Source organism: Xiphias gladius, chromosome 6, assembly GCF_016859285.1.
Source record: "Xiphias gladius isolate SHS-SW01 ecotype Sanya breed wild chromosome 6, ASM1685928v1, whole genome shotgun sequence".
Classification (NCBI taxonomy): Eukaryota; Metazoa; Chordata; class Actinopteri; order Istiophoriformes; family Xiphiidae; genus Xiphias; species Xiphias gladius.
In genome coordinates this window covers 3647029-3665825 of record NC_053405.1, presented here as the reverse complement: position 1 = coordinate 3665825, position 18797 = coordinate 3647029, and the positions used below count along the sequence as shown (strand labels likewise).

General features: G+C 44.6%; 1 protein-coding gene across 3 annotated transcripts in view; it reads left to right on the top strand.

Moving 5' to 3' along the window:
• gmds (GDP-mannose 4,6-dehydratase) overlaps nucleotides 1-15808 on the top strand; it is a 180752-nt gene extending 164944 nt beyond the window's left edge. For 2 of the 3 annotated variants that reach the window (XM_040127797.1, XM_040127794.1), the window contains 2 exons: nucleotides 13538-13606; nucleotides 15241-15808. In XM_040127797.1, coding sequence (XP_039983731.1) covers nucleotides 13538-13606; nucleotides 15241-15303 — 132 coding nt within the window. In that variant the 3' untranslated portion in view covers nucleotides 15304-15808. The remainder of the gene's footprint in view (nucleotides 1-13537; nucleotides 13607-15240) is intronic. The other variant, XM_040127795.1, reaches the window with a different exon arrangement.
• The last annotated feature ends 2989 nt before the right edge of the window (nucleotides 15809-18797 follow it).

Sequence of the window (18797 nt, the reverse complement as noted above, 5' to 3'; positions counted from 1 at the left end):
CTCAGCCTAACCGCAGGTGAAGCGCAGACACTGGAAACATCGCAGAGCGCAACGTAGAGCTTAATAACACATTAACCATGCAGGAACACACACAAAATGAGACTTGTATCCACAGGTCTGTTGCCCCTGGTGCGTGCTGCAGTGCTTTCCTACACATCTGCCTTGCAGGATTATTATTAGTGATGCGTTAACATATAAGCGGCATTTTAATGTAGTTGCTGGAGTTGGAGCTAACTTTAAAAGCAAATTCCTGTATATTTGATTAATCAGCAAAAGTTGGTAAGACGGCAAGTGCTTTCTGCAAAGTAAACACTAATTACAACTGTCAAAGAAATTTACAGGGAGAAGTTCACTATTTCCCTCTGAAATTAAGTGTAGTAGTATGTATAAAGTGTAGAATGTACGTAGAAGTATAAAGTAGCATAAAATGGAAATACTGAAGTGACGCACGAACAAGTAAAAGTTCTGCTATGGCAAAGTGCTTGATTAGATGTGTTAGGTTTCTTTCCACTACACTTCGACTTTGCTCTCTCGCCGCCCCCCTTCCCTCTTTGCAGCTCTTTGGCTTTCGGAGCTAGCTCCTCAGGATGGAGCGGCCACTTCCTCTGAGCGGCAGACAGCGTGCTGTTTTTCTCTTGGCCTTATCACTCTATCACCAGCCAACAGTCACAGAAAGAGAGAGTTGGTGTGAGAGAGAGCAGGTGAAGGAGTGAATTTTCGCTCTGTCTCTCTCTCTCTCTCTCTCTCTCTCTCTGTCTGTGTGCTCACTCAGGTTCTGGCTCTCCCTGTTTGGGCACGATGAGGAAAGCAGATTATTGGGGCTGATAAGATGAGGAATGCCGCTCGGAGAGGAAACACTGTTCTGGAGGAGACGCAGCCTATAGAAGACTGTTCCCTCGTCCTCCCCGTATGTCATCCAACACCCCCCTAACACCAATATCGGCCTTTTCCCTCTCCTCTCCTTCTGTCTCTCTCCACGCTGTAGTGGCAGGTTAGAAAACCAGAAGGGGAAGAAGGGAAGGCAACAGGGATTGAAATCCGTTGACCCAGGACCGATTGGGCATGCCCATTCAAGCCTCCCTCTTTCTCCTGCTTTCACTCCTTTTATCACTCTGTCTATTCCTGTTATTTTAATAATGAGATACTAAATTTATGACTGTGTAGCAATATCATTGCAAGAAAAAAAAAAAAAAAAAAAAAAATCTGAACGGTTTTCACTGAAACCACTTTCTGGCACAGAGATAGCCCCAAGGAAAACTGTTTACAGAGAGGTGTGTGGATTATCCAGAAGAGCCAGAAAGCGGTCTCTGGAAAAAAGATGTTACCATTGATTATTGTAATTTTTCACCACATTGTGTTGGGGAGGGGGAAAAAATCCTGTAGACAGATATCTCAAAGCTTGGGCAAAGAAACTTTCCTTTGGCTGCAAACTGCTAGAGGGGAGTGAAAAAATAGGATTTCTATTAATCTGGATGAAGTAACTAATTTAAAACGTTTGATTCGTTACCTAGTCTTAAAAAAAAATAAATCTATGGTGAGATAATTTCAGAAAATCTTCAATATGTATAAGCTGTTTTTTAATAATTTTCTAGGAACCCACGCACTGTGTCCAAGTGCCAGAAGTCAGAAACTATTGGGTCAGAATCTAATATTATTAAAATTGCTTCTTCATCTTTTTCTACTGAAAATCCTTATTTAACATTAGCTTTTTAAGTGAAAATCAAAATATTTAACTAAATTATAACTATAAATCAACTAATTTACCTATAACTGAAACTCACAATTTACCATTTAAAGAACTAAACTGAAGTTTTCTGAGATAGATTTCTTATTTGACATTTACCTAAATCAGTGACTTGCAAACCTTTTGGCTTGCGACCCTTTAAAGTGAAGCTAGGTCGACTTGCAACCCCTCATCATCGGTTGCACATATCACTGAGGCGTAAGCAGCTCAGCTGAACAGTCTTTCTTTCCTCTTTGGAATTGAATCCAAAATAGAAACAGTTATGAGAACCCAACCAACCCTATTCAGAAATTAAGAAATATCAACTATTTTAATGGCCTCAATTACATCGTTCACCTAATAACACACACTCCGCTTAGTTGATTCAAACTGTGTCGGACCAACTGTGTTTAGAGCATGTACAGTATGTTTATGAGAGAAAGAAACTCCCAGCATTCCTCTCATCCTGGAGCCAACCCGACTACATGCAGAGAATGAGCGATGGCTGATGAGTCAGAGAGGAAGGCGGCGGTCGTACGTTAGCGAGAGAGGGGCGAAAAAAAAAAAAGAGCGAGAGACTAATAAATGGTGCGTTGGGAGCTTCGAGCTGCGGACAGCAGATTCTGTGTGGAACCACCTCGCCTAACCCCGACAGAGGCCGACAGCTCAGCCAGGGGGCCTGAATTAGATCTCATACATCACATCCCCTGTGTGTGTCTGTGTGTGTGTGTCTGTGTGAGCGCTACCCTTGTTTGAAAAAAACCGTGTCCTTTAGCAATAACTCACCTCTGTATCTCTGTCCTTCACATCTAACATGTATGTCAGCTTTACCAAAAACAACTCCCAAAATGGGGGCTGGTATGTAACCTATGTAGTATGTTCGCATTGGTATGTGTGTTTGTGTATTATAGGGGCTGACGGGTGACTGAATGTAGATTGTTCGTGTGATAGAGGCTGGGGCTGTAGGGCAGGATGGATTTTGGACTTTTTGTGGCCCCTTTTCTTTCTACCGGGGTCTTATAATTGCAGTTTTGGTCATCAGTGCTCTTGGTAATAACAAAACTGTACGTACCAAGTTAATTGCTGAGACCTAAAAACAAGCAAGACAGGTGAAGAACAATCAGATTCAGGTTTTGGAAGCGTAAAGAGTAAACAATGTTGAACAGTGAGATTATTACCAAACGGACTGACTTCTTGGTTCAACTATGACCTACCATATGTGCCATTGTTGGGTGCTTAGTTTTCCTGTGCAATAGTGGATTGTGCCAACACGTCAGGTGCGCTAACCTTCAGTTTTATCTCCAAATAAAACGGCTTACGTAATCTGCCTGAGCTGTTGGTCTGTTTAAGACCTGCCTGTTTGGCATCTGTTTCTTGCTCTGTTGTACTTTGTTTAAGCGATGTTGTCGTGTACTCAGCAATTACTTTGGTTTGTACAATGTTAAGCGACTGAAACGACAGGAAAAACCTCCCAAAATAAGACCATAGTTGTAATTTAATGTGTCCTGAAAAAAATTAATAGGTTGAGCCCATTTATGTGAAGTTGTGCAAGAAAACAAGTAAACCACTGTGTCCATAATTCCCACACTCAAGCCGTAGAAATCGTGATAATCATAGAAAAGACTGCTGATTATTCAGGCGAACGAGCCTGCAAAGTCCAGGACGTAAACAAAAATGCTACGAGCCAAGCACAAGATGGACATTTATACAGCTGCTTTTTTCTGTGCTATATTAATTTTACATGATATAATGTGTGTGTGTGTGTGTGTGTGTGTGTGTGTGTGTGTGTGTGTGTGTGTGTGTGTGTGTGTGTGTGTGTGTGTGTGTGTGTGTGTGTGTGTGTGTGTGTGTGTGTGTGTGTGTGTGTGTGTGTGTGTGTGTGTGTGTGTGTGTGTGTGTGTGTGTGTGTGTGTGTGTGTGTGTGTGTGTGTGTGTGTGTGTGTGTGTGTGTGTGTGTGTGTGTGTGTGTGTGTGTGTGTGTGTGTGTGTGTGTGTGTGTGTGTGTGTGTGTGTGTGTGTGTGTGTGTGTGTGTGTGTGTGTGTGTGTGTGTGTGTGTGTGTGTGTGTGTGTGTGTGTGTGTGTGTGTGTGTGTGTGTGTGTGTGTGTGTGTGTGTGTGTGTGTGTGTGTGTGTGTGTGTGTGTGTGTGTGTGTGTGTGTGTGTGTGTGTGTGTGTGTGTGTGTGTGTGTGTGTGTGTGTGTGTGTGTGTGTGTGTGTGTGTGTGTGTGTGTGTGTGTGTGTGTGTGTGTGTGTGTGTGTGTGTGTGTGTGTGTGTGTGTGTGTGTGTGTGTGTGTGTGTGTGTGTGTGTGTGTGTGTGTGTGTGTGTGTGTGTGTGTGTGTGTGTGTGTGTGTGTGTGTGTGTGTGTGTGTGTGTGTGTGTGTGTGTGTGTGTGTGTGTGTGTGTGTGTGTGTGTGTGTGTGTGTGTGTGTGTGTGTGTGTGTGTGTGTGTGTGTGTGTGTGTGTGTGTGTGTGTGTGTGTGTGTGTGTGTGTGTGTGTGTGTGTGTGTGTGTGTGTGTGTGTGTGTGTGTGTGTGTGTGTGTGTGTGTGTGTGTGTGTGTGTGTGTGTGTGTGTGTGTGTGTGTGTGTGTGTGTGTGTGTGTGTGTGTGTGTGTGTGTGTGTGTGTGTGTGTGTGTGTGTGTGTGTGTGTGTGTGTGTGTGTGTGTGTGTGTGTGTGTGTGTGTGTGTGTGTGTGTGTGTGTGTGTGTGTGTGTGTGTGTGTGTGTGTGTGTGTGTGTGTGTGTGTGTGTGTGTGTGTGTGTGTGTGTGTGTGTGTGTGTGTGTGTGTGTGTGTGTGTGTGTGTGTGTGTGTGTGTGTGTGTGTGTGTGTGTGTGTGTGTGTGTGTGTGTGTGTGTGTGTGTGTGTGTGTGTGTGTGTGTGTGTGTGTGTGTGTGTGTGTGTGTGTGTGTGTGTGTGTGTGTGTGTGTGTGTGTGTGTGTGTGTGTGTGTGTGTGTGTGTGTGTGTGTGTGTGTGTGTGTGTGTGTGTGTGTGTGTGTGTGTGTGTGTGTGTGTGTGTGTGTGTGTGTGTGTGTGTGTGTGTGTGTGTGTGTGTGTGTGTGTGTGTGTGTGTGTGTGTGTGTGTGTGTGTGTGTGTGTGTGTGTGTGTGTGTGTGTGTGTGTGTGTGTGTGTGTGTGTGTGTGTGTGTGTGTGTGTGTGTGTGTGTGTGTGTGTGTGTGTGTGTGTGTGTGTGTGTGTGTGTGTGTGTGTGTGTGTGTGTGTGTGTGTGTGTGTGTGTGTGTGTGTGTGTGTGTGTGTGTGTGTGTGTGTGTGTGTGTGTGTGTGTGTGTGTGTGTGTGTGTGTGTGTGTGTGTGTGTGTGTGTGTGTGTGTGTGTGTGTGTGTGTGTGTGTGTGTGTGTGTGTGTGTGTGTGTGTGTGTGTGTGTGTGTGTGTGTGTGTGTGTGTGTGTGTGTGTGTGTGTGTGTGTGTGTGTGTGTGTGTGTGTGTGTGTGTGTGTGTGTGTGTGTGTGTGTGTGTGTGTGTGTGTGTGTGTGTGTGTGTGTGTGTGTGTGTGTGTGTGTGTGTGTGTGTGTGTGTGTGTGTGTGTGTGTGTGTGTGTGTGTGTGTGTGTGTGTGTGTGTGTGTGTGTGTGTGTGTGTGTGTGTGTGTGTGTGTGTGTGTGTGTGTGTGTGTGTGTGTGTGTGTGTGTGTGTGTGTGTGTGTGTGTGTGTGTCGACTTCCATCTAATTATATTTTCATCAGTATGCGGTTGTGTAAGAGTGGTGAATGGGCCTTGAGCAAACACCCACACCACATTTTTTTTCAGATTATTACAGCGCATCCACTGACAAACAATGTCTTCCTGACACCAGGTGTGTCAGATCAGCGTCGTGTTGGAGGGCAAGTCACGAACGACATACACGTATTTCATTGTTTAGGACTTTTCAGGTATTTTGACCCTCATTTCCACGGAGAAAGAAAAAAAAATTAAAAACGAGCGGTCGAGAGTCGCATCTAGTTATTTGAGCTGCTTTTTAGTGAGTGAAACTGAGAGAACGAGAAGCCGTTCAACAATCATCGTCTACCAAAACACCAAGGTTCAGTGTCAGAGCACAGACAGACCCCTCAGTGCTTTACTGAGATTACACAACAATTAAGATAAGGCTGGATGACATTTTCCTCTGGCTCTCTGTCGCTCCCTCCCTTCCCACTCATTCTCTCTCCATCTCTCTCCATCTCTCTCCATCTCGCTCTCTGTCTTTTTGTAGTATGATTGTAAACAATGTTGTTTAAAGATTGTTTAAAGAAGGGAAATTATGTTTGCCTTTGATGTCTCCTGAAATGTGAAACACCCAGAGGCTGATAGAAATGCTAAACACCCAAAACACACGCATACACACAGCTCTCTCCCTCACACACACACATGCACACATACAGACGCACACACTGCACCTGACCTTCGACCTCGGGCTGGGCGTGGCTAATAATGTCTTGGATTCCTACCGACACAGCAGCTCGCAATTCATTTAAATGTACTTAAGCGATGCTTTATTAGCTCGATGAAAAAATAAATGTAAAATCACTGATTTTTGTTGCCAAAGTTCTAATAATTTTAAATGATCCCGTTTAAAATTATCCCGGGATTTCAAATGGTGGCTAAATATATCAGGCTAAAGCTCAAATATTTCCACTTGATGGAACGGTGGGTGTCCACATTAAAATAGCTCAGAGTTTCAGTGAAGTTTGGGGAGAAACCTGTGTATAATGTACTGTATACGATACTATCAGACACAGGCCGAACTCTTTCCCTTAACCCTGCTTTCCCTGTATCATTCCCTTCGGGTAGCTTTAAGGTAGGAAACATCTTTAAACGGACTTTAACGTATTCTAACATCAGTCATATAAAATTGGAAATCTCCTTTATTATCAAGCTTTATTAATTTCACTGTAAATCTGCCAGTTCCTCTCACAGAATTACTCCGGGTGACCTCTCTGTCTGTTTCTCTGTCTCTGTCAATTTCGATTCCAATTTTCAGTTTTGTTTGTTATATTAGTAAGACGTATTCGGCAGTTTCTCCGGCAGGTTGGGAGACACTGTTTTTAATAATATACTTATGAAATGTACATCCAGTCTGACTGTACAAATACATCCGTTCAAATTCAACTTTGTTTTATTGCCATGATCATAATTAAGTAGGGTATCACCACTACAGGTTCTACAAGGCTTCCAACGTCGTCATTCAGAATTTCTAAGAAAGAAGACGACCAACGGCATGTACATTACCACATAAGTCTCTTATTTCATCCCTCCCTCCTCACCCTCCGGCTGAAACTGGAGGCCTTTTGTGCTTCGAAGGAAGTGATAAGTCGGGGGCGATGCTGGTGGAGGTGCGTTAGAAATTGACCAGTGACAGATTTGTGACTCTGGGACTGAACAACAAGGAATGATGAAGCTCTCTCTTTTCTTGCTGGAAGTGTGCCCCATCCTGCGCGAGTCCACGCGCGCACGCACGCACGCACACACACAGCTCACACACACACACACAGCTCACACACCTGGTCGCACAACGAACGCGGCAGCCTCTGTGTTCTTGCAGACAGACATCGGCGTCGGGACTTCGCAGAGGGACAGTTTTTTTCCTATTCATCCCATATTCTTGCCCCCGCGGCCGTCGTAATAGCAGTTCATCTTGGGTATAAAAAGCCCAGGATCAGGGTGGAGTTCTTCCATCAAAAGTCCAGCAAGGTCAAAGGTCGGAACATCTGGGTCTGGTCGGAACATCTGGGTCTGCAGGGGACACGAAGACCGTGGGCTCCAGACTCTCCCAGCGCTGTCGGCCGCTTTTTCTGATTTTCTTTGAAGTCTCTGTAGTCGCAGCCTCATGTCCACTACTGTACAAATACCAGAGACGCTACTGGACTTCCAAAACCACATCATAGTCTCCCAGCAGGCAACCCTCAGAGACGGAGAGACGAGAGAGAAGAGAGTTGTTTTCTTGAGAACGTTTGATCTGTCTCCCGTAAGTGGGTGGGTTTCCAGTAGAAAGAAAAATAAATGCAATTTAGGGACATTTAGCCTTTTTTTCTACCTATCCTTACATACAACTCTTGTAGGGGCTTGTGTGCGTGTTTACACGCTGTTACTTGTTTGTGTGTGTGTGTCCTTATGTGTTTGGGGGTCAGCCCCGGTGTGGCGTGTGATTTATTGAAAGGCCTTGCAGTGATACCAGAATTCCTTTGCGTTAAATGCCTGCTCTGAGTGCCTTTTACTGCCTGTGTGCTTTATGGACCATGATCACACTCTATTTATCTCTCACGTTTACATTTCTATGGATTATTTTTTATGGCTTTCCCTCTTCAGGGTATTTAGAAGAGTATAAAGAAAAGGGAAAAGAAGGGAGATATGGGAAAAGGACATGCCACGTACTTGGCGAGCAGATCTTGAAAACGTTGCAAATATTATCGCCCTTCCCCTCTAAGTGCAAGATTGTATAGTCAAGGATATGACAATTACAGTCTTCTAGAGAGCTGAGTAGCCTCTGCAACACTAGCTTTTGAGCAAGCAAAATTAAATTTTTTTTTTTCATGTTTAAAATAACAAACTTCTCACATTTTTCCTGTCCAGTACAGAAGCAGATACATGACAGATATATGTGTCAGTCCAAGGAGCAGACGTGAGGAAGTTGCTGCTTTTCTGGAACGCTGACACGGATCAGCACTGGGAAATAGTACGGTGGCTTATCCTGAAATGCTGACTTATGTCATACGCCGCCAGTGTGCGATGCGCCACCATTAGCTGTTGCCGTGCAGCTCATGGCAAGATAAACAGAGGCTGAGCTTTGGATGAATTTGGCTATTTGAGTCACTTCTTTTCTTTACGTTGTGGCTAAATTTTGGATCAATGCAGCAGCTTTGATGAGGTGTTCTGTTACAGATTAGCACAACAAGGCTCTTTGAATGTTCCTGATTGTAGGATTTCTGTCTGGCCTCTTCTTCTCAGAAACAACTAGTGTGGCCCACTACTAGAATACTCCACTAAATAATGATGATGATGATGATGATGATGGTCATCACTGTGACAATGACTTTGGTCACCAGCACCAGCTGGAATCGCTCACTATTTGTGGTTCACTTGATTTATCCGGCTTTGATTGACTGTTTATGCAGACTCATTTTACTCTGTGACACAATTCTGCCCCTCTCTTCATTGATACACAGCTGTGGTCAGAGAACGTGATGCTCACCCACAGGCCTGTAACATGGTCTCAAGTGCTCATTGTTCATATAATCTCTAAAATATGTCTAATGTTAAGAAGATGAGGGTCACAGCTAATTTTCAGCTTTCTTCTACCAGTTGTTATTATCAGCTCTGCATATTTTCAGACATGGGCAGAGCACTGCTTTAAACAGGATGTACCAAAACGTTTGGTTTGCTTCCAAATCGGATCCATATGAAGATTATATTGTGCCCCCATCTGTTAGTAGTTCATGTTGAATTATTCGCTACATGCTCTGTTTGGGGTGAGTTCACTTGGCCGCAGAACCCTCTTGTTAGCAGTTTGGAAGCAGCTTTTTATTCCACTGAGCTGCACTGCAGACGGATCTGTGAGGGTGAGATTGTCTGTCACCTGCAGAAATCCTGGTTGAGAAAGACCAGGCGCAGGATTACCTTCCTGGATCCTGAACTGTGTGGTTTGTGCTAAGACGGCAGACTTAGCAGACAAGAGTCTGATTTCGACAGACGTTCTCCTGCCAAGTTCAGATGGAGATTTCAGTGGCCAGGCATGACGATGACAATAACACAAGGAACAATCCCTCCTACTTCCTGTTAGCGCTGGGTATCGTTGAAATAGTTTGAAACTGGTGCCAATATGATGCCAGGGCAAATACCAAAATTTAACTGCTTTGGAGTTCCTTGGTGTCGATAGCAATGGTCATCGTTCGCGTGGTGAAATTTTTGTTCCATAGCAATCAACATCGATTTCTCTGTGTCTTGGCACAGGTTCTGCTGGAATGGTGACTCCATGTCTTCATTGATAAACCCTCAGTCGAAAAGCCAGTCTCTTCTTTCCGCATCCACGTGGCCACGACTTAAAAAAAAAAAAAAAATCGTCATCTAGACACATGTCCACGACGATGCTAATGGATTTTCCTAGCAAGTGCCCAAACTTCAGGACGGTGCGGACTGTACACACCGAAACACGCGTGTAAACACGTCCATGTGCATAAATCCGATGTCGTATAAACGGATTCGCATCTGTTTCAGGCTGTATCCGCACCTTGTGCGAAGGTGAACTTTCCCCTGTGAGTCGAGCTCCCCTCCAAACAGGGAAGACGTTCTTGAATTTGTCACTCGCATTGGCTTAAGTTGAAGTCAGTGAAAGACAGCGGGTCCCTCGACTGATCCTGCTCGCAACAGCTCCTTAGAGGCTGCAGGATATAATGAGAGCAATTGGTTGCCTTTGGCAAAAGAAATAAGGGTCAGTTAGGGGTCTGACCTGAGCCTCAGAAACATGGGGGCTTAGCTTCACTCTTCCCATTATCCTTTTCATTTATAGGTGTAGCTCAGAGTTTATTTGAGTTCATTTGATGTCCATGCACGCAGACAGGAACCAAACACAGGCTACTACGGGGACTTTTTTTTTTTTTTTTCACCACTCTGCAGCATGCCGACTTTCTTGCATATTTTACCCCTACCCTTTTTTTTTTTTGGGCATTTGCCTCTGACAGGCTCGTATCAGCTAGGACCCACGCTCTTGGCATTTAGCAACCAATCAATAAGGAACATAAAAACTGTCATGTCACAGTGTCACGCAAACCGTAAAACCAGGTTTAGTTGCTCCTGAAAATGTATTTCATCTGTAACACTCAACTTCGGACCAGCCTCCACGTTCGTGACGAGACCAGTTGATGTTTCTTTTATGCCAGCTATGAAATTGTTCTGCATTACAAACCCTAATCAATATAATTATGAAGCAAGTGGATTATTTAATGTAATTGTGGAGTAAGTCACCCTATAATAATTACATTCAGCCCCATGATAAATTATGTCTCATTGCTGTAGGTAATTAGTCTGAAAATGTTTCCAGTTATGGCTTCAGAGCCAAAAATGGATATGAGTAATATACGGAGCTGCTCACATGAGAAAGAGCTGTTTGTCCTGCTGTTACAGACGCAGGAGAAAATGGGCTGTAGCTTTCATCTGCTGGGCTGTATGGAAGCCATGTGAAGTTAAAAATAAAAAAGACTGCTCACCCGGAACTGAACCAGGTTTTCAGCTCCGGCGCAGCAATATCAAACTGAACAATGTCAGAGCCTGAATCAGCCTGTACTTGTTCGCTATGTGTGTGTTCAGTGTTTCTGCCTTTGTGTGTAATCAGAAGAGTGTGATTAAGCGCCACGGAGCCTCCCTGAGATGTGGGTCCCTGCTCTCTGAAAGGCTGAACTATGCCAGTGCCGCTGTGAGCGTACCTCTGTAATAAGATCACCCAGAAAAGACATTTTCAGGCAGTCCAGCCTCAGATAAAAACACTGTTCTCTTTTTGCACTCTATGGCCCCCGGTGTTTTTTCTTCTGGGCTGTTTTTTATAGTTTGGGTGACGCATCCTAGTTCCAGTTATTGGAAATCTTGTGTGTTTTCAACTTTGTGTCAGCAGTTTGAGGAAGACCCTTTCCTGTTTTAACATGACAATGCCCCAGTGCACAAAGCCAGGCCCATAAAGAAATGGTTTTCCCAGTTTGTTGTGGAAGAGCTTGACTGGCCTGCACAGAGCCCTGACCTCAACCCCACTCAGCACCTTTGGGATGAACTGGAACGCGGACTGTGAGCCAGACCTTATCGACCAACATCACTGCTGGAACTCAGGTCCCAAAACTAGGCAGAAAGCCTGAAATCAGAAGCGCGGAGGCTGTTACAGAGGCAGATTAACATAACCCTAAAGATTTCAGTTCTGGTTGATTAGGCGGTGGTAACGCTAATAGTGTGTTAATAATAAAAGCAGTCCCAGAGCTCTTTTGGAAATGACAAGTTTATCGATGATTGGTGCGGGAAATGTCTGACTTTCTGAGGTTGTTTTCTTTTCCCCAGTTGTTTTGGCTTTCATAAAAATTTATGGTTTTTGCGTCATGAATTTCTGTAGCTATACTTGTACCGACTCGTACCAAATATGTTTCCTGTTCAAAATGCCCCGGACCAGCTCTTCTGCTCTTTCGGATGACGTCATGAGGTGACATGCGCATGTGCACAATTTACGTGCAATTTGTACATGTGCTGGATCTTATCTGCCAAATTCTGTCACCAGTGTTCAAGTGTTGTTTCCTGTGAATTCCTTTCGCATGTGCAAACCATTTTAATATCAGTCCAGTTCAGTCCAGTGCAATTTTATCTATCCTTGTAAGGGCGATTGTACGCAGCGGCCCAGATCAACTAATACACACAACAATACAATAGATGAAAAAAAAAAAAAAGGAAAGAAAAACACTGTGAATCACAAAACAAAAAAAAACAAAATAAAAAGCTTTGAAAATATATATGGACTTGGTAATAAATACCAATATTCACTGATAGATAACTGTAAATATATTTTAAAAAAATCTAAAACCATGCACAAGGGGATGTATGTAAATCCAGTGCAGGAACGGCAGACTCAACCGCTGACGAGGCAGACTACAGCGAGACTGAGTGTAAATACATCTAAAGTCTATAGCAGAGTAAGTTCCAGACATAAACGGTATCAGAAATTAGATTCAAAATGATGAAAATCTTAAGGATTATAATAACGTGCCCAATAACGTGCACATAGGGGTAAAGTTTCCACACGCTGTGCTTAGTTTAGGCGTCCACATACTTTTGGCCATGTCATGCGTATCATCAAAACCTCCACGCGGAGAGAAAACAAGAAAGAGCAGCGCAGCACATAGAGCACTTCTTGAGAAAGCAGCAACACACTTACTGTGTTCAAGATGGAAAAAAAGGAAAAATAAAGAAAAATGGACGTCTTTGTTTTCCTTCCCTCAGAGGATTTCCTTTCATTTTGGAATTAGCTTCAGGATTAAGGAACATACAGTATCAGTTAATTGAAAAAGGGAGATTCTTCAGTATGATGTTTCACCACAATGTTTTATTGGACCTCTGGAGGCCAACATGTGTGTTTCTGACACAAACTGAGATGAAAAAAAAATCCCCAGAAATATAGAGGTGGAAACAGAAGTCGGAGAACGAGAGAGCCAGTGACCAAAGAAAGAACCCTCTAAAAACACACAGGACGTACAAGGAAAGAGGGTTTTTTTCCCTTCTTTTCTGTCTCTTTGGTGGTCTGAAGCAGGGTCTCGCTGGATCGTGAACCCGGTGCAAAACACAACGGGGGGGGTTGAGTTGGGGGGTCCTGGGCTGGGGGTTACACCACCAGAGTCCCACAATTCATCATACTCTGGCACCGACGGGGGCTGTCTGGACAGATCGGTGGTGGGGAGCCGAGAGGGGGGATGGATGGCCGGTGAGACTCTGTGACCTCCCCCTTCTTCCCCGAGAGGGGAGATGCTTTGCGCGCGCGTGCGTGCGTGCATGCGTGTCTGAGTGCGTGTGTGTGTGTGTGTGTGAGAGTGTGTGAGTGAGTGACAGAACGAGAGAGAGAGAGTAATCATCGCCCTCCATCTCTCGCATCCTGTTGAAGACATCAAGTTTGGACATTGAGTTGAATCCAACACGTGTTTATATCAGGACGACAGATCAGCTGTCTGCAGGATTCTCCTCCCTGTAGCCACCAGATCAGACGTGACAGATGATTTGTTTGTCTTTCTCCCCTCTCCCTCTCCCTCTCCCCCTCTCCCTCTCTCTCTCTCTCTCTTTCCTTTCTTTCCTTCTTTCTAACAGGACTACCTACAAGGCGACAGCACCAAAGCGTATCAGAAGCTGGGTTGGAAGCCAAAGGTGACTTTTGAGGTGCGTGTCATGTTGGTCTAAAACACACCTGGTAGGGCTGAGTATGGTTAATACCAGTATCTTAACCCTAATGGGAACAGTTTTCCACACAAGTACAGACATGGGATGATATGATGAAATATAACGCAGACCAAAAGCCAAAGTAAAAATACCAAAACAAAGTATTCCAGTGGCAGATGGAAGACTATTTTTAGGACTTAAAAGCACTTGTGGCGAAGCTAGAGACAGCGACAGCGAAGTGTCTGTGTGTCTGTACGTCTTATATGTATCTACATATGTAGACTGTGGATGGGATAATAGCGTGAGTGAGTGTAGCCTACTTTTTTTATTTATTTATTTTTTTTTATTTAAAATTAAGCTCATCATAACAGACAGGGATTCATCAAAAGATGCAGTGACTCCCCAGGCCAATGTCATTCACACAAAAAACAAAACAAAAAAAACAATGGAAAACCAATAAAATTAGTAGCGAAAGAAACAAAGAGGCCAGGCCTGCTTTGATGCCTTGCAGTATAACCGTGTTGTATGCCAGCCCGACAACCGCCTGTGTTGTATAGAAAGGACTATGAAATAGCTGCCTTTGTTTAAGGAAGGATTGTGAGCAAACAGCCACAGTGGATGGCATGAAATGTAATTTAAAAAAAAAAAAAAAGAAGGAAAGAAAGCAAGCGTAGAGAACAGAGGGAATATTCTGCTGATATATATCACAGTGTGGTAAAAGTGTCAACGTGCATCAAAATCACACACTGAAAAATCGAATTCATCTTCAGTGTTATTTACTCTGTTCCGCTGTTGCATTACAAAACTCTCCACACATAAAAGGAGGCTGCTCGTTTTGCTCTATTTTGTTGTTTTTAATGACAGTTTGTTTTTACGATAATTCATTCTGATGACAGAAAGTGTATAACAGCAACATTATATGACCATCTAGTCACTGAGGCTGGGTATCCTGGGATACTTTTCAACACCAGCGCCGGTACAGTGCCTGAGAGTCTGTCCCAATGCAGAGACCGTTTTTTTTTTTTCTTATTTTGAGACATCCGACCGTGTTTTTCACGGAACACATTTTGTTCATTTGGGAGCCAAATGTCTTAAATGTCAGATCCTGTCTAAACACGAGTGCAGGCCCACGCCTTTCGCTAAAATTGGGAATATTGTGCATTAAATCGGGAACTCTCCGACTGAGGAATAAGTAGCAACACGATGAGAGGATCCCACTCGACATTTGATGCCGGCTCTCGGTCGCTGACAGTTTTTGATACTCGCTGCTGCGGCCACACTTCAGTCAGTAAGGAAAAAAAAACCAAATCGGGTTTCAGTGCCCATCCCCTAATATCACTGTGTGTTTCCACTGAGGCCGTTTGTGAGTGATAACAGCGATCTACTGAGCCTCACGTATGCTTGTGAAATTAATGCTTCAATCTACCTCTCAGTGCGTTAATGGCAACCACAATGTAAACACGCAAGAAAAACCAAAGCATTTTAATCATAGTCTGTGGCCGTGCTATGATTGATTGAGAGATGAATTTGTTTTTCTCGTCCTTGGAGACGAAGGGTCAACCTTTTCCGTATTAACCCTCCCCTCACGTCTAGCGCCGAACGCTGACTTGTGACCGTGGTGTCCCCCCCTGCAGGAGCTGGTGAAGGAGATGGTGGACGCAGACGTGGAGCTAATGAAGAACAACCCAAACGCCTGAGGCCAAATCAAGTCAGTCCATCCAGGGTGGAAACATTTGAGCACTCCGGTGTCCTGCCACTGACACCAGCAGTGGAAGGAACATGTCGTATTTTTACCTTTAGGACTTTTCCAAATGAAGTAATCGTGTCCTTTCCTCATTGTTTAGGAGGTTAGGGTGAACCATTCATTGCCTTTCTGTCTTTGTATTTTTTTCCTCTGATATCATGTCATTGATTTAGTTTGATTATCACGATGCCTTTTATATTTCCGCACAGATCCTGTCATAGTTTATATAAATGTCAGCTTTTAAGGGTTTATTTATATGTCTTTGTTTCTTTAGATTGTGGACTGAGTTGAATTAGATGTCGGATCCGACATTCTTTCTGGAAGACGATGAAAATGAAGAATATATAAATAAATAGAATGAACAAAGGTTTTACCTTTTAATTGGAATAGATGAATCAATGGGTTTAAAAACGATCAGACAAATGAACCAAGTGGTGCAATAAAGACTGATCTTTGTACATGTTGTCCTCGGGCTTTTGATTTGTTCCTCTGATGCTGCACAAAACTTTGAAACACTTTGAATTATTCAGACGTTGGATTCCGCTTCTGTGTGTTTTTGTTGGTTCCTGTGTTTTTGCTTTATCCCTGTAGGGCAACGAATGAACGAGGGACTGATGAAATCTGCGAGCAAAACCCTGCTCCAGGTTTTAAATGCAGGTATGTATGTCAGGTAGAAGTGAGGGTGTGTGTGTGTGTGTGTGTCGGGGGGGGGGGCAGGTTGTGTGGAGGTCGGCTGGCTCAGCTCGCTCGGGCTTTCCAGGGTTTTTTTTTTTTTTTTTTAATTTTTTTATTTGCGAGCACACTGCGCCCTTTTATTCGGCAGGAAGTGCGTTTCTCTCCGGGCCCGGTCTCCCACAGTCCCGCTTTCAGTCACTTCTTATCTGACCAGTCCGCTCCAAGGCGCAGAGACCGTGTAGACCTGGATACGGACCCGGCTCTAGTCCTGACCACGGTTGCTGGGTTTATTAGCAAAGACTGTGAACACTTTTCTCCTATAGAAGTTAAACACGCTCAGATTTTTTCTTTACACACACACACATATATATATATATTTCTGCTTGTGTCTTTATATTACATATATATGTAATATAAAGTCTTTTATTAGCGCTCGGGAGTTAATTAAACACTGTCCTTTAAATGACACTGTCTCATAATCCTCTCTGATGACTTTTCTCACGTGTCTGTGTAAAAATAGCTCTTTGATTTGGACTCAACTGTTTCCTGACATCCATATATATTTTTTTTTTTAGTAGCGTCGTTAATCTTTCTGACAAGTTCTTCGTTTTCTTACGCCCCCTCCCCCGGACGATTGAAGCTCAGATATTAGTTGTTCCGTTTTAGTAACGTGTGTCTTGGGCCTGTCGCCCGGGACAGGGCTCCGCGGACCCCGTGTGCGTGTCCCCCAAGCATCCGAGCGGAAGTGACCGGTCCTGGACGATGTATTCAGATCCTTCACCGAACCAGAGGCAGGAAAGCCGCGATGCAAAATACCGAGTGGGGAGTAAAAGCCCTGCTTTTAAAAATCCACGGAAGCTTCCACCAGCAAGACGCGCTTACAGTGTCAAACGGAAAAGTGGCCCTTCCGCAGCAGGACGGCTCCTGTCAGGGGGGCGTCGTTATATGTTCTGCCATTAATCGTGTTGATGCTGGAGCAGGTCAAGGTGGAGCTGACTTCGCCTCCAGCGTTGGGTAGTTATTCTATATTCTATGGCTGCACGGAGCCTTTCAACCCCCTGAAGCTGCCGGAGATGAAGTGAAGAGCTGCCGAAGTGCGAGCAGGTCCAGACTCTCCTCCGGTGGCCTGCAGCAGTGGAGGTGATGTACTTAGTTACCTTCCACCACTGGCACCACTTGGGTTCGTGCGGGGCCCCGAAGGGCCGAGCGGGCGGCGCGCAGGCCGAGGAGGGCGGGATCGCCCCCGCGCCTGCTCTTCGGGGATAACACTTAGAGAACATTTAAAAAAGCCTCCGTGTGATCGTCCTGGACAGCGCCGCGTCTGCGCGGGCTCCGAATTAGAAGCAGATGTGGCTCCGAGGTTGCCTCGGGCCCCCCCAAAACCTCGCCGAGAGCCGAAAACGCGCGCACGCACGCACACTGCGCCCGGAGCCTCACACAGGTGCACCGCGCAGCCTGCCCCCTCAACAACAATTAGGCAAGGCCTGTGATCAGGTTTACTGCTGGCGCACAAAGAAAGCAGAACCGGGAGGCAGAAATCCGGATTTGGACTGCGAATATAAAGAAATCAAAACGTGTCGTGCAGCTAAATAAACATTTCAAGGGGATTAAACGGCTCCGAGGGTCAGTGTAAACTCACGAGGTGGCCGCGGATTCCGTAAATCTTTGTCAGACACAGATATTAGCCCACAGGTTTTTCTTTGTTTTGTTTTGGTTTTTTTATTCGTCTGTCAAATCTCATAGACACCGAGAACCGGACGAGTAAATCATCTCTGAAACTCGGCCTGCGGGAGAGGGACTGAAGGCTGCGCCTTTGACAAACCGCGAAGCCTCATTTCGTTGTCGGAGGAAGAAATGCGGGCTCGAGCAAAAATCAAACCCAGTCGTGAGAGCTAATCAGTCACGTGCTCTTGGGCCCTTCACCGTTCAATCCGCTCAACTGACGGACGTGACCCGGACTCACGCCAACCGGCCTCGATCACTAAATACACACTTCACCGAAATAACAGAATATTTATTTTCTTTATTTTATTTCTATTTTTCAGGTGATGCTGCTGTTGGTTTATACGACGCATTATTCACTGTTCCCACAAATATATTAAAAAAAAAAAAAGAACCTGACCAGAGAAGAATAAAATGCGGGGGAATCACAGAGCGGATCATAACTCAGGCTGTGGACTTTTAGACCGGATGAAAACACGGTCAGGAGGATCTGAGGCCCGGAGTAAAAACTAAACACTTTTTTTTGTTTTTAGCAGCGGTCTGCAAAAACACAAATCATCTCTGATAAATTCACAAGCGGACACATTAAAACATCTTCATTTAGCCCCACTGGCGCCAAACGGCCGACGCCGCCGACCTGAAGGCCTCGATGGGTTCGCTGGCCCTCGTCAACTAGATCGGGGCTCCGGCCCGGCAGGACCCCGCGGATGCTCTCCGGCCGCGGATCCTCAGAAAACCGACCGTATGAGGCACAGAAACCAGAGAGTGGAACCTCCCAGGATCCTGGATCGGAGGAGGTTTGGCTCTGCTCCCCTGGGACACGACACACACACACACACACACACACCTCAGACAGAGGAGGCCAGGGGTGTGTGAGAAGGTGACACTCGGTCACTTTTACAGCTTCTCTGCATTTGAAGTTTAAAGCCTTCACCCTATCATTTGATATTCTAGTCAGATTATATTATAAGATTCACATCTTTACTAATTTAATACATTTTTATAGGATGTCAGAAGAGAGATTTTATTATTTCTTCTTCGATTTTCGTC